At 36.1% G+C, this 21,145-nt stretch overlaps 1 protein-coding gene across 6 annotated transcripts; it reads right to left on the bottom strand.

Moving 5' to 3' along the window:
* Window positions 1–1,406: 1,406 nt before the first annotated feature.
* Window positions 1,407–21,145, bottom strand: tspan11 (tetraspanin 11). Of its 6 annotated transcripts, none has more exons than XM_067391749.1 (9): window positions 21,059–21,145; window positions 18,359–18,450; window positions 12,925–13,116; window positions 10,857–10,931; window positions 10,555–10,659; window positions 9,782–9,940; window positions 9,037–9,123; window positions 6,436–6,560; window positions 1,407–3,286 (listed from the first exon to the last, which is right to left on the bottom strand). In XM_067391749.1, exons 2-8 carry the CDS (start codon window positions 18,443–18,445, stop codon window positions 6,483–6,485), a joined length of 783 nt encoding a protein of 260 aa, XP_067247850.1. In that variant the 5' UTR covers window positions 18,446–18,450; window positions 21,059–21,145; the 3' UTR covers window positions 1,407–3,286; window positions 6,436–6,482. The 6 variants fall into 6 exon arrangements, with proteins under 6 accessions (XP_067247850.1, XP_067247851.1, XP_067247854.1 ...); XM_067391750.1 differs by lacking the exon at window positions 21,059–21,145 and adding an exon at window positions 20,716–20,834; XM_067391753.1 differs by lacking the exon at window positions 21,059–21,145 and adding an exon at window positions 20,701–20,817.

Here is a 21,145-nt window from a genome sequence, read left to right as displayed (position 1 = left end):
GCATTGCCAGCAAGACAATTAACACTTTCAAAGCCCAGAAAGCTACTAAAGATGTATATAAAACAGTTCATGTGACTACGGTGGTTCAACTTTAATGTTATGAAGTGACGAGAATACTTTTTGTACGCCAAAAAACTAAATAACGACTTTATTCAACAATATCTAGTGATGGGCGATTTCAAAACACTGCTTCATGAAGCTTCGAAGCTTTACGAATCTTTCAAATCAGTTGTTCGGAGCATGTATCAAACTGCCAAAGTCACATGATTTCAGTAAACGAGGCTTCGTTACATCATAAGTGTTTCAAAAGTTCAATGGTTCACTACTGGGGGGGAGTGACTTTACCAATTTGATATGTGCTCCGAACCACTGATTCGAAACAAAAGATTTGTAAAGCTTTGAAGCTTAATGAAGCTGTGTTTTGAAATCACCCATCACTAGATATTGTTGAAAAAAATCATTATTTATTTTTTTTGGCACACAAAAAGTGTTCTCATCACTCATATCATTAAGGTTGAACCACTGTAGTCACATTAACTCTTTTAAATATGTCTTAAGTAGCTTTCTGAGTATCTGAAAGTGTATCTTGCTGGCAATGCAGGCCTCACTGTGCCATTGGATTTTATCAAAAATATCTTAATTTGTGTTCCGAAGATGAATGAAGGTCTTACAGGTGTGGAACATCATGAGGGTAAGTAATTAATGACAGAATTTTCATTTTTGGGTGAACTAACCTTTTAAAGCCTGCGACATCTAGAGTTTCATGACAGAACTTTGTAGATAGATAGATTGATTGGTTGATTGATTGGTACATAGACAGATTTTCCACTTTCCATAACTCGCAGTCCGCTGAAAGGAACCATCTCAGATAGGCATGGCATTACTCAGGTTTGAGTTTGGGGTGTGTATGTGTGTGAGGAGCATTATGTATCACCAGCTGTCTTCCATTCACTCTCACTTGTTGGTAATGTTAAACAGGGGTATGGGGTGGGGGTGCTAAGCTCGCTCATATGCTTTACTTGGTTATGTATGGTTTCCTGAGGAAACGACAGGAGGGATTTTGGCCCAAATAATCCACTTTATTGGTTTTGGAGTGATCAGATGGATGCTTGACAGTGTAACTACATCTATGGATTGCTCAAAGCACACTGAAAAGTTCTTTAAAACACATTGTGCATGTGGGTGAGCTGAAAACATCTGTTTATTTAGGTTGCATAAGTCATCATTACTCCACCCTAATTGCATTTGTCAGTAACTTGCTCATAATGGATGACAGAACCGATAAAAATGAGTGCTGCTGCTATGCCAGCACAAGATTACTCTTAAATAGGCAGAAAAGCACAAGACAACAGCAATAACTCAAAGTCTTATTTTAATGCACACAGATCCATATAACAATGACATTCTGTGGCATCAACACAAAAAGGCACCAGGAAATTAGCTTCCTCGGTTTTGTTTGCAACAAGGGAAAAGCATTACAGATCGAATTTGCATCTGACAGGAACAGAAAACAGAGACAAATGTAGGTGGTCAAATGTAAAGACAATCTGGATCTGGATATTATCCGGATATTAAAGTTATTATCCGGATATGAGTGGCTGCATGTCAATGGGTCTTTGCTAAAAGAAAAGCACATGAGAACCGGGTGGATTTTCAATTTAAAGTTGAAGACGAGTTCTTGTCCTCGAAGCAAGCTTATCCACTTGTGTTTGTCTCCATCTACTGGCTGAAGTGTGTCATTACAAGCAGTCAACCAGAATACGTCAACAAAATACGTTTATTAGAAGAACATTTTTAAAAACATTCAATAAACATACAGCTGTTTCAGATAGAGCTCTACTGCCCACAAAATGATGCAATAGTCTTAAGGCAAAGAATTTATGAAATGAACATTGTTATCAGAGCAAATAGTGATATAACATTATGAATATACATTCAATCTACAAAACACATAACAGTATTCAAATAAAAGATTAGTACAGATATCATATCAACTAATGGGATGCTTAAATGCGTATTTTAAATCACAATCTACAGACTTTCTTGCAGCCCTGATGAGAGATTGCTAATTTGCACAATGTTTTACTGACATTTTAAAATATGCATCTGTCATTAGCATAAAGAAATTGGATTATATGCTAATCAGTACAACAACAAAAAAACAAGAATGTTACATTAAATCTTTTTCTTTTTCCTAACCATTTTTCCCCCAAATGACATTGAATTTCAATAAGGCTTATGTTGCTGTGGCAACTACATTAAGATTTTGCAGCTGTGATTTGTATTGCAATGCAATGGAATATTGCTCATTCTTTTCCTTCGATCACCCGGGAGTTCATCAATTCAATGAAAGCTCTTATAAAATCCACTAAGCATGATATTCAGCCAATCCATCTGAGGGATATCATTAAGGTTCAAAAAGCACCTTATTTTTTTTTTTGTAACTGATATGAAGTTTGACACAATTGGCAGAATTTGCATTAAGGGATTTAGAATTTGCAAACTGATCTACAATTCAGGAACAACTAATGAAGATCCATATATTTAAAATAAGACACTTGCTTCCTGTTTGGCCATATTTTATATATATATATATATATATATATATATATATATATATATATATATATATACCGTCATATATATATATATATATATGACGGTAGACATACACTTTCTAGACTGTTTTAGGAAATAATGACATTTTCCCCCAGAATATGAATACCTACACTACCTGAAACTTGCTATACAGTGATCTTTCCATAGGCTACATATATATTTTTAGGAAAATATAATAATAAATGGACTTCAACCCATTTTTGATGTTGGTCCAGTGTATTTTTGAGCCCATAAGGAGGTTCCCACACCTGTTTGAGTTATAGCAGCACATTGCATACAATTAATATGAGCAAATCAAAACAAATATGCGTTTCATAAAAATATATTTTGATATATGATATTATAATTTACTCAAAGTAAAAAATAAATGTCATTTCTAACTGCCTCCTTGACATCTAAATGACCACAGGGCGATATACCACAACTATTATGATCATAAGGAGGCAACAACAATAGCAACATTTCTCTAAAAATGTGGCAAATGAAAGATAATAAAGCCCTCATATTGATGTTAGTGCATTTGGTCATGCAGTTTTAAATGGGCACAGTAGTAAGGCCGCGTATGTGTGTGTTGGAGTGTCAGGAAAGGCATATACGTTTCAGAGCATCAGTATGGGTCCAGTTTAATTCGCCTGTGCAGGCAACAGGTGAACACCATTCCACATATCTGAAACACACACAGACGAATAGAAATCAAATGTCACATTAAAATGATGAAGTTTGGTCCAGATAAGATGGCCTGTCTGGTCAAATACTCATAATAATTTGAACAGAATGAGACACTGGCAGGCATCAAGCAGCAGTGCATTTGATAAAAAGAGCCCCAACAATATTAGAGTTGTCTTGATGTTTAGTATTTCTTTTTTCAGTTAATTCAAGAGCAGATATGGACCGATGTGGCCTTGTGGCAATTGTTGAAACTCTCTTTATAAAAGGCTTGAAGAAAGAGGGAAGTGGTGTACAGTTACCATGGAAACTGAGGTGTAAGGCAGCCGGTAGCAGTGTCGTTGTAATTGGGTCAATTAGCATGTGTGGGAGTGTGTGTGTTTGTGTGCACGTGCTTGTATGAAGGCTACAGTGTGTAGGTAGAAGCAGACCAGTGGTAAATCTCATAATGAAGAGAGCATAAACATTCATTTTCATATTCCCATTTTTCAAATCAGCATTTTGCTTTTGTTAAATGCTGCCATGGTGGCAGAATAATTCACAGCAACAATCTTGAGATTCAAACAGGTGAGACTGAGAGAGTATTTCTTGTTGTAAAGTTTGTGACTGCATAAAAACAGCCTGAGATGTTCTTCTAGCTGTTGTAATCCTGGGAAAAAACAACTCAAAAACCTGTTTAAAATATCTTTAGGTGATAAAAATATATAGCTGCAATCCTCTACAAACGCAGTCTGCAAGTTACAAAACCTAATCTAAAAATACATAGTGTTTCAACATCTCGCCAGGCTATATTTTTTTCTGTATCTCTGGAAAAAGCAAATCCAAAGACAAATCGGAAGCCAGGTCCTGGGAGGGCTTGTGGTGGGCGATTATTTCTACAAAAGTGATGGAGCCTCATCCTACCCACAAACACAGAAATAAACCAGAGCTGGAAGTGCAGCTCAACTCAAGTATTTCCTTCCTTTAATAATGTTCTACTTTATAGGAAAAACAATAAACTTTAAATTGGTTAATCTGCAGTGAATTGTAGGGTAAACGAGCATTTATGGCACATGCCAGTAAGGATCTCTGGTTTATGAGTGTTTTTTGAGGTTTAAAATGAACCTCTGGGAAATGTAATCTTTGTGTCAGCGTTTGGTAGTTTATGTACTAAAAATGGGGTACATTCATATGTTGGTTTATAACCAAAATAGACTCAAATATATTAAAGTTAAGATTTAGTAATATTGGTTTTTCACCTTTTCTAATGAAAACCTACAAAAGACAATAAAAATCGCTTAAAAAGTGAAAATTATGTAATTTAAGCACCCTAATCTTAAACCAATACAATCATTTTTCTTTTGAAGATAGTTCACAGAATGTCAAAGCTGCTCTTTTTTATACAATGAAACAAATATGGACTTATTTTATGAAAGCTTGTTTCCGCCATGAAATAAAAAATACAATTTTACAATTCTGACTTTTTTAATTGCAATTGTGAGATATAAAGTCAGAACTGCTAACACGCAATTGTGAGAAAAATATAAAATTATAAGATGCAACTGCGAGTTCATATCATGCAATACTGACTTTATAACTCGCAATTGTTAGTTTATATCTGGCAATTCTGAGAAAAAAAAAAAAATTAAAGTCATAATTGCATGATAAAAAATAATCTGAATTGTGACTTTATACAATTCTGACATTAAATCTCACAAAGAATTGTGAGATGCAAACTCACTAGTGCGAGAAAAAAAATGTCAGAAATGTGAGATAAAAAAAAAAAAGTTTCCATACGTATTTGTCCTTGGGGTGTTCAAGTCATTGACAAAAGAACCATTGATGTTTGATGTCAATGAGGTCAAAACTGAATATTTAATAATTCAAATATGCAAAAATCACAGCCAAGAGATTTTAAAAATACACCACAAATAATGACTAGTGTTCAAAAGTTTGGGGTTGATATGTTTTTTTTTTTTTAAGTTTTTGAAAGAAGTCTTTATGCTCACAAAAGCTGCATTTATTTGGTCAAAAATACAGTAAAAACAGAAATATTGTGGAATATTATTACAATTAAAAATATCTGTTTTCTACTTTAAAAGGCTGAATTTTCAGCATCATTACTCCATTCTTCAGTGTCACATGATACTTCAGAAGTCATTCTAATATGCTAATTTGGTTTAAAAGTTTACAAGAACAGCATTTATTTGAATTATAACTTTTGTAATATTATAAATGTCATTACTGTCACTTTTGATTAATTTAAGAATCCTTGCGAAGTAAAAAAATATATAAAAATGTTTCAGAAAAAAAAAAACTGGCCCCAAACAATTGAATAGTAGTGTAAATATATCTTTAAAACTTTTAAACTAAGCTATCATCTGACATTAGCATAGTGCATAAAATGTATAGACTATTTTATGGTGCTCTTATGCCTTTTGGCATTTTATCAGCCAAAACACAACATTTTCCTGGAAAAGAGCAGCTAGAAAATCTACAAAATATCTTCTTTTGTGTCCATTTCATTTTCAGCTTTAATAAGCTTGGCCTTTCATGTGACTCTCTCCTATGTCATAAAGCACTGAGTGAGAAGCAGTATTATTGCTCTCTGCCAGGACTTCTAATGCTACTCTAGAAGAAAATAAATCCTGCTGTGCCTTTCTCCGGTGCAGTTAATCCCACTTTTCATCCGACAACAAACTGAGAGATGAGACTTAAATGCAATCAGCAGACCTATACAAAAGACTTTTTTTCTGAACAGATATGTTGACACCTTTGAAACTTCTCCTTTCCAACAGTCTGGGTCCACGGGGAGGGATACAATAGACAGGAAGAGAGAAGCCTGAAATAGATCGGACACACTGGGAGTCTCACAGCAGGTTGAAGGTTATATCAGGTCTGCACAGTCCAAGATGAGAGGTGCTGATTCTCAAAAACGTATTTGTAACTGAATGTCTTGAAAAAATACAAATTATTAAAATAAAATGCTATTCAGTGCCATTAGTTTTGTTCCCTTTTGCCATGCAGCATTCAGCATGTGTGGTTTAAGAGTGCTGGTGTCATGCCAAACACATACACGTAAAGCATGAGGTGGACATGAGGTGACAGGAACAACACACATCAACATGCACGCACACACACAAGACATGAACATAAACTCAAACAGCCGACCTTCTCATCGCATATCGGTTCAGGAGTCAAATATTGGCACTAGCCAATCAAACGTCAGAAAAGTCCTCTTCCTCTTCTTTATAAAGCAGATAAATAAAGCAGGCAGTCAGCACTGCTCCTATTAGCTACAGGACACAGACACACACACCCACACACACACACAGATACAGACAAAAAGAAAGGAGACAGAGAAAAAGACAAACAAAACCAAGACAAAACAGAGACACACGCTGTAATTTAAGACAAACATCACAAATCCCTGAAATACAGTGTTCGCTTCAGACAATCTAAGGAAAAGATACATAAAGTGTCAAATAAACAATGCACTGATTCTTTTTTACCCTGACATTATTTCACTTTAGAAAAGAACATAAGTTGAAATGCTTTATATGTGTATTAACTCAGTTACACAATGTGTTTTCTAGTTTTATTGGTTGTATTATTGAAAAATTCAGCTCTCACTCGGCTTTCACTCTAAATAAGATGTTTTTATTTTACATAAATACTGTAATTACAGAATTAAAAAGTTTAATCTCATATTTACACATTTATAGATATTGATTTATAAGATATTGACCCCTTGATTTTGTTAGTAACTTCTGTTAGCAGCTTGACTAGTTTACTATTATAATACTACAAATAATGAGTAGCTTGTAGCTTAGCAAGTTTCTTCAACACAAACATTTTGTTATGTTATGAATGTGAACTAGAATGCTGTAGACCCCTGAGGAGCAGCACTGTTTACTGCCATAATGACAGTAATAATGAAAGATCATTGAAGAGGATTAATTTAATTAGCGCTCCCAACAGAGAGCCGCTTCAAACCACTTTAAGGGTTTTTACGGTAAAATCATTACATTAAATTTAACGCAGGACTTATTTTTAGTCCTCTAATCACTCCAGAGCTTCACATTTCCTGGATGAAATAATCACATGACCAGCAGCTGTGACTTTGATGCTGGAAACGTGCTCATCATGAAGTCCTTACATACACTCTAAAAATGCTGGGTTAAAAACAGCGTTTGGCTTGTTTTAACCCAGTGGTTGGGTTAAATTTTCACCCAAACTGCTGGGTAGTTTTATTTAACTCAACTATTGTTTAAAAATTGCTGTATTGCTTGCTTAAAATGAACCCAAAGTATGTTGTAAATGAACATTTATTAATAAGTTTAATGAATAATAATTAAACAATAAACATTTATTAAATTGCTTATTAATAAATGATCACCTTTTGATTATTATCGTTATTGCCTCTAGTAATATATGCGTCTCATTTTTTAATTTCCAACTTATTTTGGGTTCATTTTAAGCCAGCCATATAGTAATTTTTAAACAATAGTTGGGTTAAATAAAACTGCTCAGTACGTTGGCCAAACATTTAACCCAACCGCTGGGTTAAAACAACCCAATTGCTGAGTTTGTCTATTTTCAACCCAACTTGGGTTGTTTTTAACGCAGCATTTTTTAGAGTGTAACATCCAGTATACTACGTAGCAGTCAGACTGCATCCTATGCACTACATCCCATACACTACGTAGTGCATAATTTTACAATAAAAGCTTGTTAGAACCAAAACCAATGAAATTACATGGAATTACATTTCATGATTTTGTCATGTCTGGCTAGGCAACTTTAACACATAATAGTGCCAGTTGTTGTATTTCAGATCAATGCATGTCTGACAACAAACATTAAGATTCACATACAGACTAAACAACATATAAAAACATATACTACCCACTAAAAGGACAGGGATAAACTTCTTAAAAACATAATCTATGGTCATTATACATCACTCCCAGCTCAGAGAATCAATATGAGGTCTGAGCTGGAGTCACATTTCAGTGGTGTTTATATACAGAGTTTATTCAAAGGAAACAGATCAATGGCCCTCTGCACCCCTGCAGTGAATGCAGCAGGCTCACCGTGAGATCTGCACTTAAAGCTGAGAGCTCTTATCTCTCTTTCTTTTATTTTGTCAAGCCTGCATGTGGTCTCCACCTATTTTTACCCAGCGGGCAGAGCTCCGTGTGACTACCGTGCACATTACCGGTCGAGGGCAAAAGCAGAGTCCATTAAACGATTGCCCTCTGGTCACTGCATCAGCTATTTTGGTGAAGGCTTTCATGTTATTGAACCAGATCAGAAGACCTCAATGATCCATGTTCCTACTGTTTCTCTGGGGTGCGTTTCATAGTAATTAGACATAAACATCACTGGAAAGTTCTAAATGTTTTATTTTTTTTTTTTAAATGTATTTTTATTTTTTTTAGAAAATAACCAATCGTTTCGCTAGATAAGACCCTCCTCGTCTGGGATCGTGTAGAGCCCTTTGAAGCTGCACTGAAACTGCAATTCGGACCTTCAACCTGTTGGTAATTGTTTAATTCCACAATATGGAGAAAACTCATGGAATGTTTTCCTCAGAAACCTTAATTACATTTTTTTATTTCTTTTTTGTATTCCACAGGAAAAACAGATTACATACCATCATGTGGTTCCAAAACCATATGATTTTAAGTAAATAAATGACAGATTTTTTTTTTGAGTGAACTATCCCTTTAATTGCACATTCCACCTGAGGAGGAGGGAGGGGCTTACCTGTAGACAGGCCACTCCTATCCCTACAGCTCCAATGATAAGCAAGTGATCCGCCAGGAACTGCTCCAGTTTAGTGATACAGCCGCCCTGTGAGAGACCACAGCATTATAAACTACTTCAGCTCATAAATGTATATCATGTGCTTGTCTTTTCAGTGTCAACGCACATATGTGGATTTGTAAATTGATTTATTTTGCAGAATGATAACTGCAGAGTTCCAGATATATGGATGATAGGGAGATTTTTTTTTAATTGTGTGATTTACAAGACATTATTGTGAATACTGCAACAACATACCGCATATAGAATAATACTAATGGCTCACGAAAGGCTTGTAAAAGCAGTGTTGTAATGTATTCTGTATCACACCGGAGGTCTGTTCCCAAAGAATACATACAGAGAGCTTGGCAGCAGTTCACTGTAGGGTTACCTCACACTTCACAAGCTCATATATGTTACCAGTCGCACCTGTCTCGCTCACAGCTGTGCTTTCATAGTCTCAATTACACCCAGGGGGCGTATCAAACACTTCATGATGATATGTTTCACAGGCGCATTGTAGTTCCCACAGACAATGAGGAAGCATCTAAGGCTAAGCATGTGGCAGCTTTGTCTCAAACCTTTGTCTCATTAACAAAGTTCTGTGTTTTGTAAAGGAAATTAAGTACAGATGGATATACATGTATGATCACGTTGAATACATTTTATGTGGAGGATGATTTGAGATTAACAGTGTCAGACCCACCTCCACCTTGTAGATATTGGAGGGGTGGTCTCTCTTTCCACACTGGGGGGTGATGGTCTTACAGCAGCTGTCAGGGACCAACCTTGACTCCGCCGCATTGGACATGATGTACACACTGTGCATCCAATCAAAAGAGTTGTTGCTCCCACAGCACTTGAACTGCAGGGAGAAGGTGAGGGAATTATGGTTATTTTACAATTAGGATCAGTGCGCAAATTGGTCCGGTATTTAAAAGACATGGAATACCTGTATTTCTGCACTATTCTGTTCACAGTTGTGATTTTACTTTTTTTTTTTTTGATTTATTTTTTGGTATTTTTGCCTTTATTATGATAGGACAGTAAGCAGACACAAAGTGAAATGGGAGAAAGAGAGAGGGGGATGGGATCGAGAAAGGTCCGCAAGCCGGACATGTCAGCGTGCTGCCCACGAGGCTATCGGCACTGACTTTACATTACGTTTAGGGGCTGTTTCTTTGTTTAGTGCATTCAGTTTAAATTAAATTAAAGAGCAATAAAATATTAAATTAAAATGAAAAAAAAAAAATGTGATAGAAATTAAAATAAAATAAAATAATATTAAATAAAAACAAATTAAAAGCAAAATAAAAATAATAAATTAAATTGTTAACATAAAAACAAAATAATGTTAAACAAAAATAACAAAAATTGCAAAAATATAATACAACATAAAAATAATTTGCCCTAATCACATACTCTTGTCTTTAGTCTCTAATCTAACCAAATAAAATGTTAGGATTTGGAGTTTCTCACATCCTGCTGTAGTCTGTCCACAGATTGAGTGATGCTGTCTTTTCCAGGTTGGGCATAGTTCTCTGTCATCGTCTTGCTCAAGTGCTGCTTCAGCTCTTCACTCAGCTGTGAAAGACAGAGAGAAGAGAAAGAAAGAGAGAAATGAACAAAAATAAAGAGTGAGCAGTAGGCAGTGTCATCACTCAAATGTGTCATCTGTGCCAGTCGGGTACGGTGCTACCACTAGATCCATCATAAAAGCAATTGGGAGTTAGTTCTTTAGAGCTTTGTTTTATAGCAATACTATCTAAAGTATCACTCACCGCCTGGTAATAAACATAGGCCAGAACACCAGCCACCAGCTCAATGAGGAAGATCAGAAGCAGACAGGAGAAGTACTATGAGAAGACAGGAAACAATGAGCAAATACAAGCAATAAAATTTCAATATCAACAGATCTTTTGTTCAGAAAATCTTCAATTAGCTATAGTTTCATTTGCCTTTGTCTTTTTTCATGCGAGTTTAAATGACTTCTCTAAAAGAAACACTATCTTACATCAAGGATGTTTTATACACACATCAACACAAAGTGCTTCAGAATGTAACAATATTTGCACTGTCATGGGGATAAAGTAAATAAAATTGGTTTCTCAGAATTTTCTTGCTCAGAGCTGCCAGAGCTAGAGACGCCTGACAAATGAAAATAAAAGACACAGTGACATTTTCCTCAAAGGAAAATAAAACAATAAATGACTAAACTGAATAAGCTGTCACAGTTTACTGTGGGGGGAGAGCGTGTGGGTGATAACAACCACAAATCTGCCTTTGAACATGTTTTCAGGAAAATATTTTACATGGCATAATAATTAAAAACAAACCAACCAACAAACAAAACATTGCTTTCGAGATTATACATAACTCACAGCGTCTTTCTATGAATACACTGATTTCTATTTTAATTGCAAAGTGAGTACTGAAGTTGAACTGAACAGTTTGTTTTCATCACTAATCTACGGAAGCTTGTTTCTGCCACTGAATAAAAAATAAAAAAAAGTAATTGCGACTTTCTCTCTCACAATTCTGAGCTTTTTTCTCGCAATTGCAAATTTATATCTCACAATTCTGACTTTTTTTCTCATAATTGCGAGTTATAAAGTCAGAATTGTGTGATATAAATTGAGAATTGCGATGAAGTCAGAAATGTGTGATATAGTCGCAATTGCGTTATAAAGCCAGAATTGCATGTTATTAAGTCAGAATTGTGAGTTATAAAGTCAGAACTGTGAAAGTTAATCTTTTTTCCTCAGAATTGAAATTTATTTAACTCGTGAGTGCAAGTTTATATCTCACAATTCTGAGAAAAGTCAAAATTGCGAGAAAAAAGTCAATTGAGAGAGATAAGTTTAAGTTTTGCAGCTATAAGTTTATAACGCACAATTCTGACTTTATTGCTCACAATTGTGTTTATATCTCGCAATTCTGTGAAATTTAAATTAAAATTGTGAAAAAAAAAAAAAAGTCAGAATAGTGCGATAAAAAGTCCTTTTATTATTTTTTATTTAGTTGCAGAAACAAGCTTCCATAGTAATTAGCAGAGTTAAACGCGAGCAAAAAGCAGAAAAGTGCACATCAGATTATACGCAGAGACTGTAAACCGAGCCACAGACTCAAGAGACGCCATGAAACAGGAAACAAATGTTCTGTCAAGGTGGACGTGTGAGAGAGATTAATAAATTAGGGCCAAAAACACACATACTGTATAGGCCCACTTCTCTTCTAGAGGTCAAAAGAAAGGACAGGAAGTCCAATGTAATTTATGTAAACACCTACAAGAGCACTGAAGCAAATGAAATGAACCAATTCAAGGTTATTCAAACACAACAGCGCACTGAACAGCTGTTAACCTCACGGCAGCTGTCGCATGTTGACATTTATGCGTATATATGTTTTTTCCCCATAATGCAATGCATTCAGATCAGACCAGAAAGGATCAGTATCCTCATTACTAATTCCTACCGAGGTTGGCGCTCCTCTGTAGATCTGAGCGAGAGTGGGCTATAAATAGGACTGCTGCAGTGGCAGTCACAACCTTGCTTGTCTCTTTCACTCCCTCGAACAAACATAAGGTACTATCTTTTTTTAAAAAATGGTGAGAAAGCAGATGCCTGTCAGCTAATTTGTCATGGCTGCCATAGAGCCTGTTCTTCTTTGTCTTTGGACACTCATTGCCGCCCACCCCAACTTACAGGCAACAATAACTGGGTTGACCAAAAAGAGATTGGGATCTAAAACAATTATATCTAATGAGTGGAGCACAATGGAGAAAATGGCGCATCTGGCAAGATTACGACCTCTCAGTGTGGCCTTTGACATTCATCTCCTTCCTCTCACCGTGGACAGACAGCTCCTCTGCTCACGAATGACAGCACAGCAACCCAAGAACCCAGTGACCATCACCAGCCCCCCGGCCAGGATCAGGATGTAGGCGGACACGGCGAATGTACTGGAGGCTAGTAGGCTCAGGTACTCTCCTTTATCGACCAGCGTCCAGATCCCAACCCCCATTACCACCCCACCGCCCATCTGAAAGAGAAAAATACATTTTAAGGAGTTTAAAGGGGTCAAATAAAATGAAATCAAACTTTTAGAAGTCAAAAATTGTAAGTCAAAAAAATGGTTCATTCCAAACATCCAGAACCTTGAATTCATCAATACATGACAGCCTACATTTTGAACCTCTCATAATGAAAGGTTTGCTTACTGAAGAATGGGGAAATTCCTGTTTAATTCTAAGGGGCAGGGAGAGAGTAAAAAAGGTGAACAATGCCTACTCTACTTCTTGTCAACAGTAGAAAATAAGCTATGTTCTGCAAAGATTTGACCAGCTTTATCAGGCACCTGGGACACAGGAAGTCCTAAGTTTCTGGGGTCATTAATTACCACTTTAATTATTATTTTGAACTAATTTATTGAGGTGCTAGTACATTTTGAGCCTGTAACTAAGGATGTGCTACCCGTAATTTGACCAGCTTTATTAAACAGTAAGTTCACCTAAAAATTGAATTTGTCATTAATTACTCAACCTCATGTTATTCCACATCTGTAAGACCTTCGTTCATCTTCAGAACACAAATTAAAGGTGCCATCGAATGTTTTTTTACAAGATGTAATACAAGTCTAAGGTGTCCCCTGAATGTGTCTGAAGTTTCAGCTCAAAATACCCCATAGATTTTTTTTAAATAAATTTTAACTGCCTATTTTGGGGCATCGTTAAATATGAGCCGATTCAGGCTGCGGCCCCTTTAGTTCTCGTGCTCCACAACCCAAAAACTCGCGCTTGCCTTAAACAGTGCATAAAGTTTACACAGCTAATATAACCCTCAAATGGATCTTTACAAAGTGTTCGTCATGCATGCGGCATGCATGCATCGGATTATGTGAGTATTGTATACTGTTATATTGTTTACATTTGATTCTGAATGAATTTGAGGCTGTGCTCCGTGGCTAACGGCTAATGCTACACTGTTGGAGAGATTTATAAAGAATGAAGTTGTGTTTATGAATTATACAGACTGCAAGTGTTTAAAAATCTAAATAGTGACGGCTCTCGTCTCCGTGAATACAGTAAGAAATTATTGTAACTTTAACCACATTTAACAGTACATTAGCAACATGCTAACTAAACATTTAGAAAGACAGTTTACAAATATCACTAAAAATATCATGTAATCATGGATCATGTCAGTTATTATTGCTCCATCTGCCATTTTTCGCTGTTGTTATTGCTTGCTTACCTAGTCTGATGATTCAGCTGTGCACATCCAGACGTTAAAGGTGCCCAAGAACGTTCTTTCACAAGATGTAATATAAGTCTAAGGTGTCTCCTGAATGTGTCTGTGAAGTTTCAGCTCAAAATACCCCTAAGATTTTTTTTAAATTAATTTTTTTAACTGCCTATTTTGGGGCATCATTAACAATGCACTGATTTACACTCGGCGCCACCCCTTTAAGACGCGTGCTTCTTGCCACACGAGCTGTCGACTATATTACAGCGCATTTACAAAGTTCACACAGCTAATATAACCCTCAAATGGATCTTTACAAGATGTTCGTCATGCATGCTGCATGCATGCTTCGAATTATGTGAGTAAAGTATTTATTTGGATGTTAAAAGTTTTATTCTGAGTGAATTTGAGGCTGTCCTCCGTGGCTAACAGCTAATGCTACACTGTTGGAGAGATTTATAAAGAATGAAGTTGTGTTTATGAATTATACAGACTGCACATGTTTAAAAATGAAAATAGCGACGGATCGTCTCCGTGAATACAGTAAGAAACGATGTTAACTTTAACCTCATTTAACAGTACATTAGCAACATGCTAACAAAACTTTTAGAAAGACAATTTACAAATATCACTAAAAATATCATGCTATCAGGGATTATGTCAGTTATTATTGCTCCATCTGCCATTTTTCGCTGTTGTTCTTGCTTACCTAGTCTGATGATTCAGCTGTGCAGATCCAGACGTTACTGGCTGCCCTTGTCTAATGCCTTTCATAATGTTGGGAACATGGGCTGGCATATGCAAATATTGGGGGCGTACACCCTGACTGTTACGTAACAGTGGGTGTTATGTTGAGATTCGCCTGTTCTTCGGAGGTCGTTTAAACAAATGAGATTTATATAAGAAGGAGGAAACAATGGAGTTTGAGACTCACTGTATGTAATTTCCATGTACTGAACTCTTGTTATTTAACTATGCCAATATAAATTAAATTTTTAATTCGAGGGCACCTTTAAGATATTTTTGATGAAATCCGTCCCACATTCAAGGTCCAGAAAAGTAGTAAAGACATCGTTAAAAGTCAACGTGACTGTAGTGGTTCAACCTTAATGTTATGAAGTGACAAGAATACTTTTTATGCTTCTGTGTACTACGTCAGAACACCGACTCATTATTGGCCAGCTCCTGCGTCAGCATCACATGCATGCGTCGTGCTGCTCATGTGAACAGTGTCGACCAATAATGAGCCAGAGTTCTGAGTCTGACGTAGAACCTGGAAGTGCTGAACGTAAACAGCATACGAGAATGACACAGAAGAGAAGATATTGTTGAATAAACATTTTTTTTTGTTTTTACACACAAAAATTATTCTCTTTGCTTCATAAAATTACGGTTGAACCACTGTAGTCACATGGACTTTTTTAATGATGTCTTGGACCTTGAAAGTGGTGGTTAAATTGCTGTTTATGGAGGAGTCAGACACCTCTTGGATTTCATCAAAAAATCTTAATTTGTGTTCTGAAGATGAACGAAGGTCTTACGGGTGTGGAACGAAATGAGGGTGAGTAATGACAGAATTTTCATTTTTGGGTGAACTAACCTTTTATAATAGTATAATAGGGACATTTTAATAAATGTAGGCTTTTGACTGTTTTTTAACAAATGTGGAAAGTGGAACTGAGGAGAAAACTGAAATAAAAGAAATATGATGCAACACCTTTGATAAGAAATAATGAAAAAAAAATAAAGTGTTAAAATTAAAGACAAACAATTATGAAAACTCTAGGATTAGACAGATGGCTGAGGACAAACAATGATGTTGTTGTAGCTGGAGTGAGAAAATAATGCAGCTAATTATAGATATAAAAATGAAACTCCTGTTTCAACTAATAAACAACTACAGGCTTGTTATTATTTAACAAACTCAAATAACCATTAGTTTACCTCTGAGATTTCAGCACAGGTTAATTATCCACCTGTGTGGTGCTGTGCAAAGTAAACACTCCATTAATCTATACAAACACACACACTCACTCATTTAACCGTTTTTTAGATTGATCCAAGTCCGAAGCAGAGGAAATTCTAACAAGGCTCTTCTCTTCAACACTCCCTGTTCTTTCCTTGACACTCTCCAGTGCCTAACTCAAACAACAGCTGTCCTAGAGTCCCATTGTCTTTCATGCCTCCTGAGCAGCTTGCATACCACACACAGTGAGGACTTTGAGTTTGAGCAAGAAACTGTGTCTTTACAAAAGCTCTGCATTGAAGCAATCACTAGATTATATACTGAATGTGTTTTTCAGAGGTTATACTTTAAATAGTTCACCTGAAAATGAGTCATTACTTACTCACCCATGTTTCAAACCCACGTGACTCTTTTTTCCATGGAACACAAAAGGTTATATATAAAGTGTGTTAGATACAGACAGAAATACATATGGACCACTTTTTATGATACTTTCGAAACTCTGAAGCATTGTAATTGCATTAAAGAATTAGTTCACTTTCAAATTAAAATTTCCTGATAATTTATTCACCCCCATGTCATCCAAGATGTTCATGATGTTAATGAAACCATTCCAGGATTTTTCTCCATATAGTGGACTTCAATGGAGCCCAAACGGTTAAGGTCAAAATTACAGTTTACAGCGATCCCAGATGAGAAATAAGGGTCTTATCTAGAGAAACCATCGCTCATTTTCTACATTTTTTAAATTTTATACGTTTTAACCATACATGCTCATCTTGAACTAGCTCTCTTCATCTTCTCTATTTGAATTCCAGCAGTGTAGACACTGCTAAGTGCATTACTGCCCTCTACAGGTCAAAGTTTGAACTAAATTGTCATATACAATATGCTAGTGCAAGTATATAACAATTAGTTCAAACTTTAACCTGTGGAGGGCAGTAATACACTTAGCAGTGTGTACACTGCTGGAATTCAAATAGAGAAGAAGAAGAGAGCTAGTTCAAGATGATGCATTTATTATTAAAACTTACATAATTTATTACTTTTTATTTATTTATTTATTTTAGAAAATGAGAGACGGTTTCTCTAGATAAGACCCTTATTCCTCGTCTGGGATCGTGTAGAACGTTTTGAAGCTGCACTGAAACTAATCTGACCTTCAACCACCATTTGGGATCCACTGAAGTCCACTATATGGAGAAAAATTCTGGAATGTTTTCATCAAAAACCTTAATTTCCTTTTGACTGAAGAAAGAAAGACATGAACATCTTGGATGACATGGGGGTGAGTAAATTATCAGGAAATTTTAATTTGAAAGTGAACTAATCCTTTAAAAAGAAAATTCTTTAAAAGGATTCTACAGACGAAAGATATACAGGCTTGGAGCAACATGAAGGATAGTAAATGATTACGAAATTTCATTTTGGTGGACTATCCCTTTAAATCAGTGGATAAATGCACAGGATTGTGCATTCTGGTTGAAGGTGTGGTTTCTGACTCATTTCCTGACCTTCTCTTTCTCATCCAGGATTTATGAAAACCTAACTATCTAATGCAAAGAAGTACCTACAGAGATGCATTTGATCGAAGAATACTTTATACTGAGGGATGCTTTTGTTCAGACAGGTTTATTTATCTCCATTCAGATTTACTTTTGTTTAAAAAACAGAAACAAATTCAACCCTAGAGGGCACTGTACTTGTTGAGCTCAGACACAGGTGGATGGGAAGAGGAAGAGAGAGGGGGAAGAGAACGGATATGATAGGAGATTTAAATTATGAAATCCTCCCATGTCTTTGCACTTTTTCATTCACATACACACTTCAATCTACTTGTAATTCGGCTCTCGTCGCATCCAATATTCCATAAGAACAGCTTGAAATCAACACAAAACGCCATTCAAAACCATTTAAAGCAACTTTTTTCCCCCTCTGAACAACAGGCAATGAATTATTCATTATAAGACCAGAAATGTTAATTGAGAAAGTACATTTTGATTTCATGCAGATGTTTTATGTTAAACACAACACATTTTGCAGGTTTAAATAGCAAAGTGGATCTCAGACTCACCCAGAACAGGAAGTTGAAAACAAAAAGGAGGTACTTGAGACACACTGTGATCCAGTCGTCCTGCTCATCCTTATACAGGCTGCCCATCGCTCCTGTTGGAGAGAAGAGAAAAAAATAAATGAAACAAAAAAGGAGTGGTGGATTAAGTGGTGGATGTTCACTCTTTGTTAAGAGACAAAATGGGAAAAGGACAAAGAGGAGGAGGTGGGCAGGAGCGTAAACAGGCTTTTGGAAAGATGGCAGTCAAACACTGTTCTTTTCCATGACATGTTAATTAACAGCTGTGGCCTATGGGTTTCTGCCACAGACAGACGACATGCTCCATCTCAGGGCCTAGTGTGGAGGCGTCGCATGTCAAAACAGCAGCCATGTATGGGTGCTAAAATGAGGGCGTTTGGTTTGAAATGGCTGAAAACGCAATGAAATAACACACAATCCAACCCATAGCTGGTTTTAGAAATCTCGAGGACACCGAATGCAGCACTGGATTAGAAAAGTGACTGACACATTCTGTTTCAGATCACAGACTGCAGACTGGTTTATAAAAAAAATCCCTGCTATAATGGATTTTTGTGCCTAGATTTTTAATGTAAGAAACTTCAATTTCTTTTGGATACTGAGGCATTAAGAAGTAGTTCAGAATGACTGCGAGGACATATTGATTTTCTGATCACGTGTTGTAAATGCATGGAGAAAGCCCTCACTGTGTGTCAGTATAGTAATCACTTAAAGTGCTTTTCTTAAAGGGTCATCTACCTGTATTGAGCAGTAAATACAGATTATTTATGATGCTGATGAACTCCGAATGCAAACCTAAGTATACCACTAAGTGTAACTATGATTTAGTAGAAAATAATGTTTTATTCATTGCATTTGCATTTATTATTTACCTCATTCTGAAGGTCTGCCTGATAAACACAAACTATCTTCTTATCCACTCTGTTGACAGACCAGTGGCTTTGCCTGGGATTTGAGACATTTGGAGGCTTTGTGTTGTTATGGGATACTACGAGTATTCAAAGAAGTGTTTCAAGAATTTTAAGGAAGCCTGGTCTTCTCATTTACTCCATATACTGATTTATTTAAAAAAAAAAAAACTGCATTATTAAACTATACAATGTCACTTTAAAAAAAGTTTCATTATTGAAAGATTTAAAAGACGATTAAACTTTAAACCATACCAACACCATTTATTTATTTAATAAAAAAACTAATATATAAAATAAAATTGCAGTAAAATCTTACAGCAACATGAAATCTGAAATCTGCTTGTACCATAAAATATACTGTTAACCAAATAACACAAGGGTTATTAGAGAAAACATAACATAAAACATATATTATCAATTGTAATGTGTTATGCAGGCTTTTTAACATCCTTTTATTATTTTGCAGCAAATTTTAAGGTAACGTTTTAATATATTTTTGTGGTCTCTGGTTGTAGAAGGGATTTCGGCACAAGCCTAGACATATATTGCTAACTTAAAGGGTAAGTTCACCCAAAACGGAAAATTCTGTCATTTATACATGACAGAATTTTCATTTTTGGGTGAACTAACCCTTTAAGTAAGTGTGTGTGTGTGTGTGTGTGTGTGTGTGTGTGTGTGTGTGTGTGTGTGTGTGTGTGTGTGTGTGTGTGTGTGTACTTGTTTTTGTGAAATATCAGGACACAAATGTGTATAATGACATGGGTATGACATAGGTATTACAAAAAGAGGTGAAATATGAGGACATTCAGCATGTCCCCACTTTTCAAAAGGCTTATAAATCACACAGAATGAGTTTTTGTGAGAAAGTAAAAGTGTGCACAGTTTCCTGTGAGGGTTAGGTTTAGGGGTAGGGGTAGTGTAGGGGGATAGAAAATACGGTTTGTACAGTATAAAAACCATTACGCCTATGGAATGTCCCCACATTTCACAAAAACAAGTATGTGTGTGTGTGTGTGTGTGTGTTTACAGCAGGGTACTGTGTTCTTGAATATAATGTAGACATTAACTGAAAATTATGTGGTAATAAAACGTTTTACTTAAAAACAAATAAATAAATAAAACAAACAGTTTTTTACCCAAAAATATTTACATTGTCCCACTGGGCAACATTTGTTTCTGTAAGGTAACAGTATGTTATAGTAAGGTAATCTTTTTCGTTCAAACTAACATTTTTAAAGATAGCACCAGGTATGTTTAACGGTTAAAGTTGAAAACCTTTAATGCTACAACGTTTCACTTTCGCTCCGTTTCCTCTCACTGTGCTCAGGGGACTTTGTTGTGGTTTCCTCTCAAACAACTGACACGTCAATCGATTAAAACAAGCCACGGATGCGGTGTGACTAAATACGTTACCGTGTGAGCATTTACTTCATTAAAATTCACGTTATTATGCTCCTCCTTCAACACCCCACATACAATGAAAGCAATGGAGGTTGTCCCGAAAAAAAGAGGACATGGTGGTTCAACGCAGACGATTCTCTTTCTTTCCTCCCCCGGACTTTGACCACTTTCCGCAAAGCGCATCTGTCGCGCAGTTACATTGATCCTGCGACACTTTACGCACTCGTGAACATAAACAAACCAAAACTGCGTGGTGTGATGTCCACTTTATTTTTTTAAATAGAACCTCCTGCTTTTATTCCATGTTTGGGACAAGCACCAAAGTCACTTTCCATTGCATAAAGAGAAAACATATCGTGTTTAAACTTACCTTAACAGCAGATAAAGGTCGTTTTCCCCAGCGAGGCTTGTTGCTCCGGAGGCGTGTGTCCAGTCGGCGGGTCAACGTAGGAGGATG

The sequence above is a fragment of the Chanodichthys erythropterus genome, chromosome 8 (genome assembly GCF_024489055.1).
Source record: "Chanodichthys erythropterus isolate Z2021 chromosome 8, ASM2448905v1, whole genome shotgun sequence".
Taxonomy (NCBI): domain Eukaryota; kingdom Metazoa; phylum Chordata; class Actinopteri; order Cypriniformes; family Xenocyprididae; genus Chanodichthys; species Chanodichthys erythropterus.
This window is presented reverse-complemented; position numbering and strand designations above follow the sequence as displayed.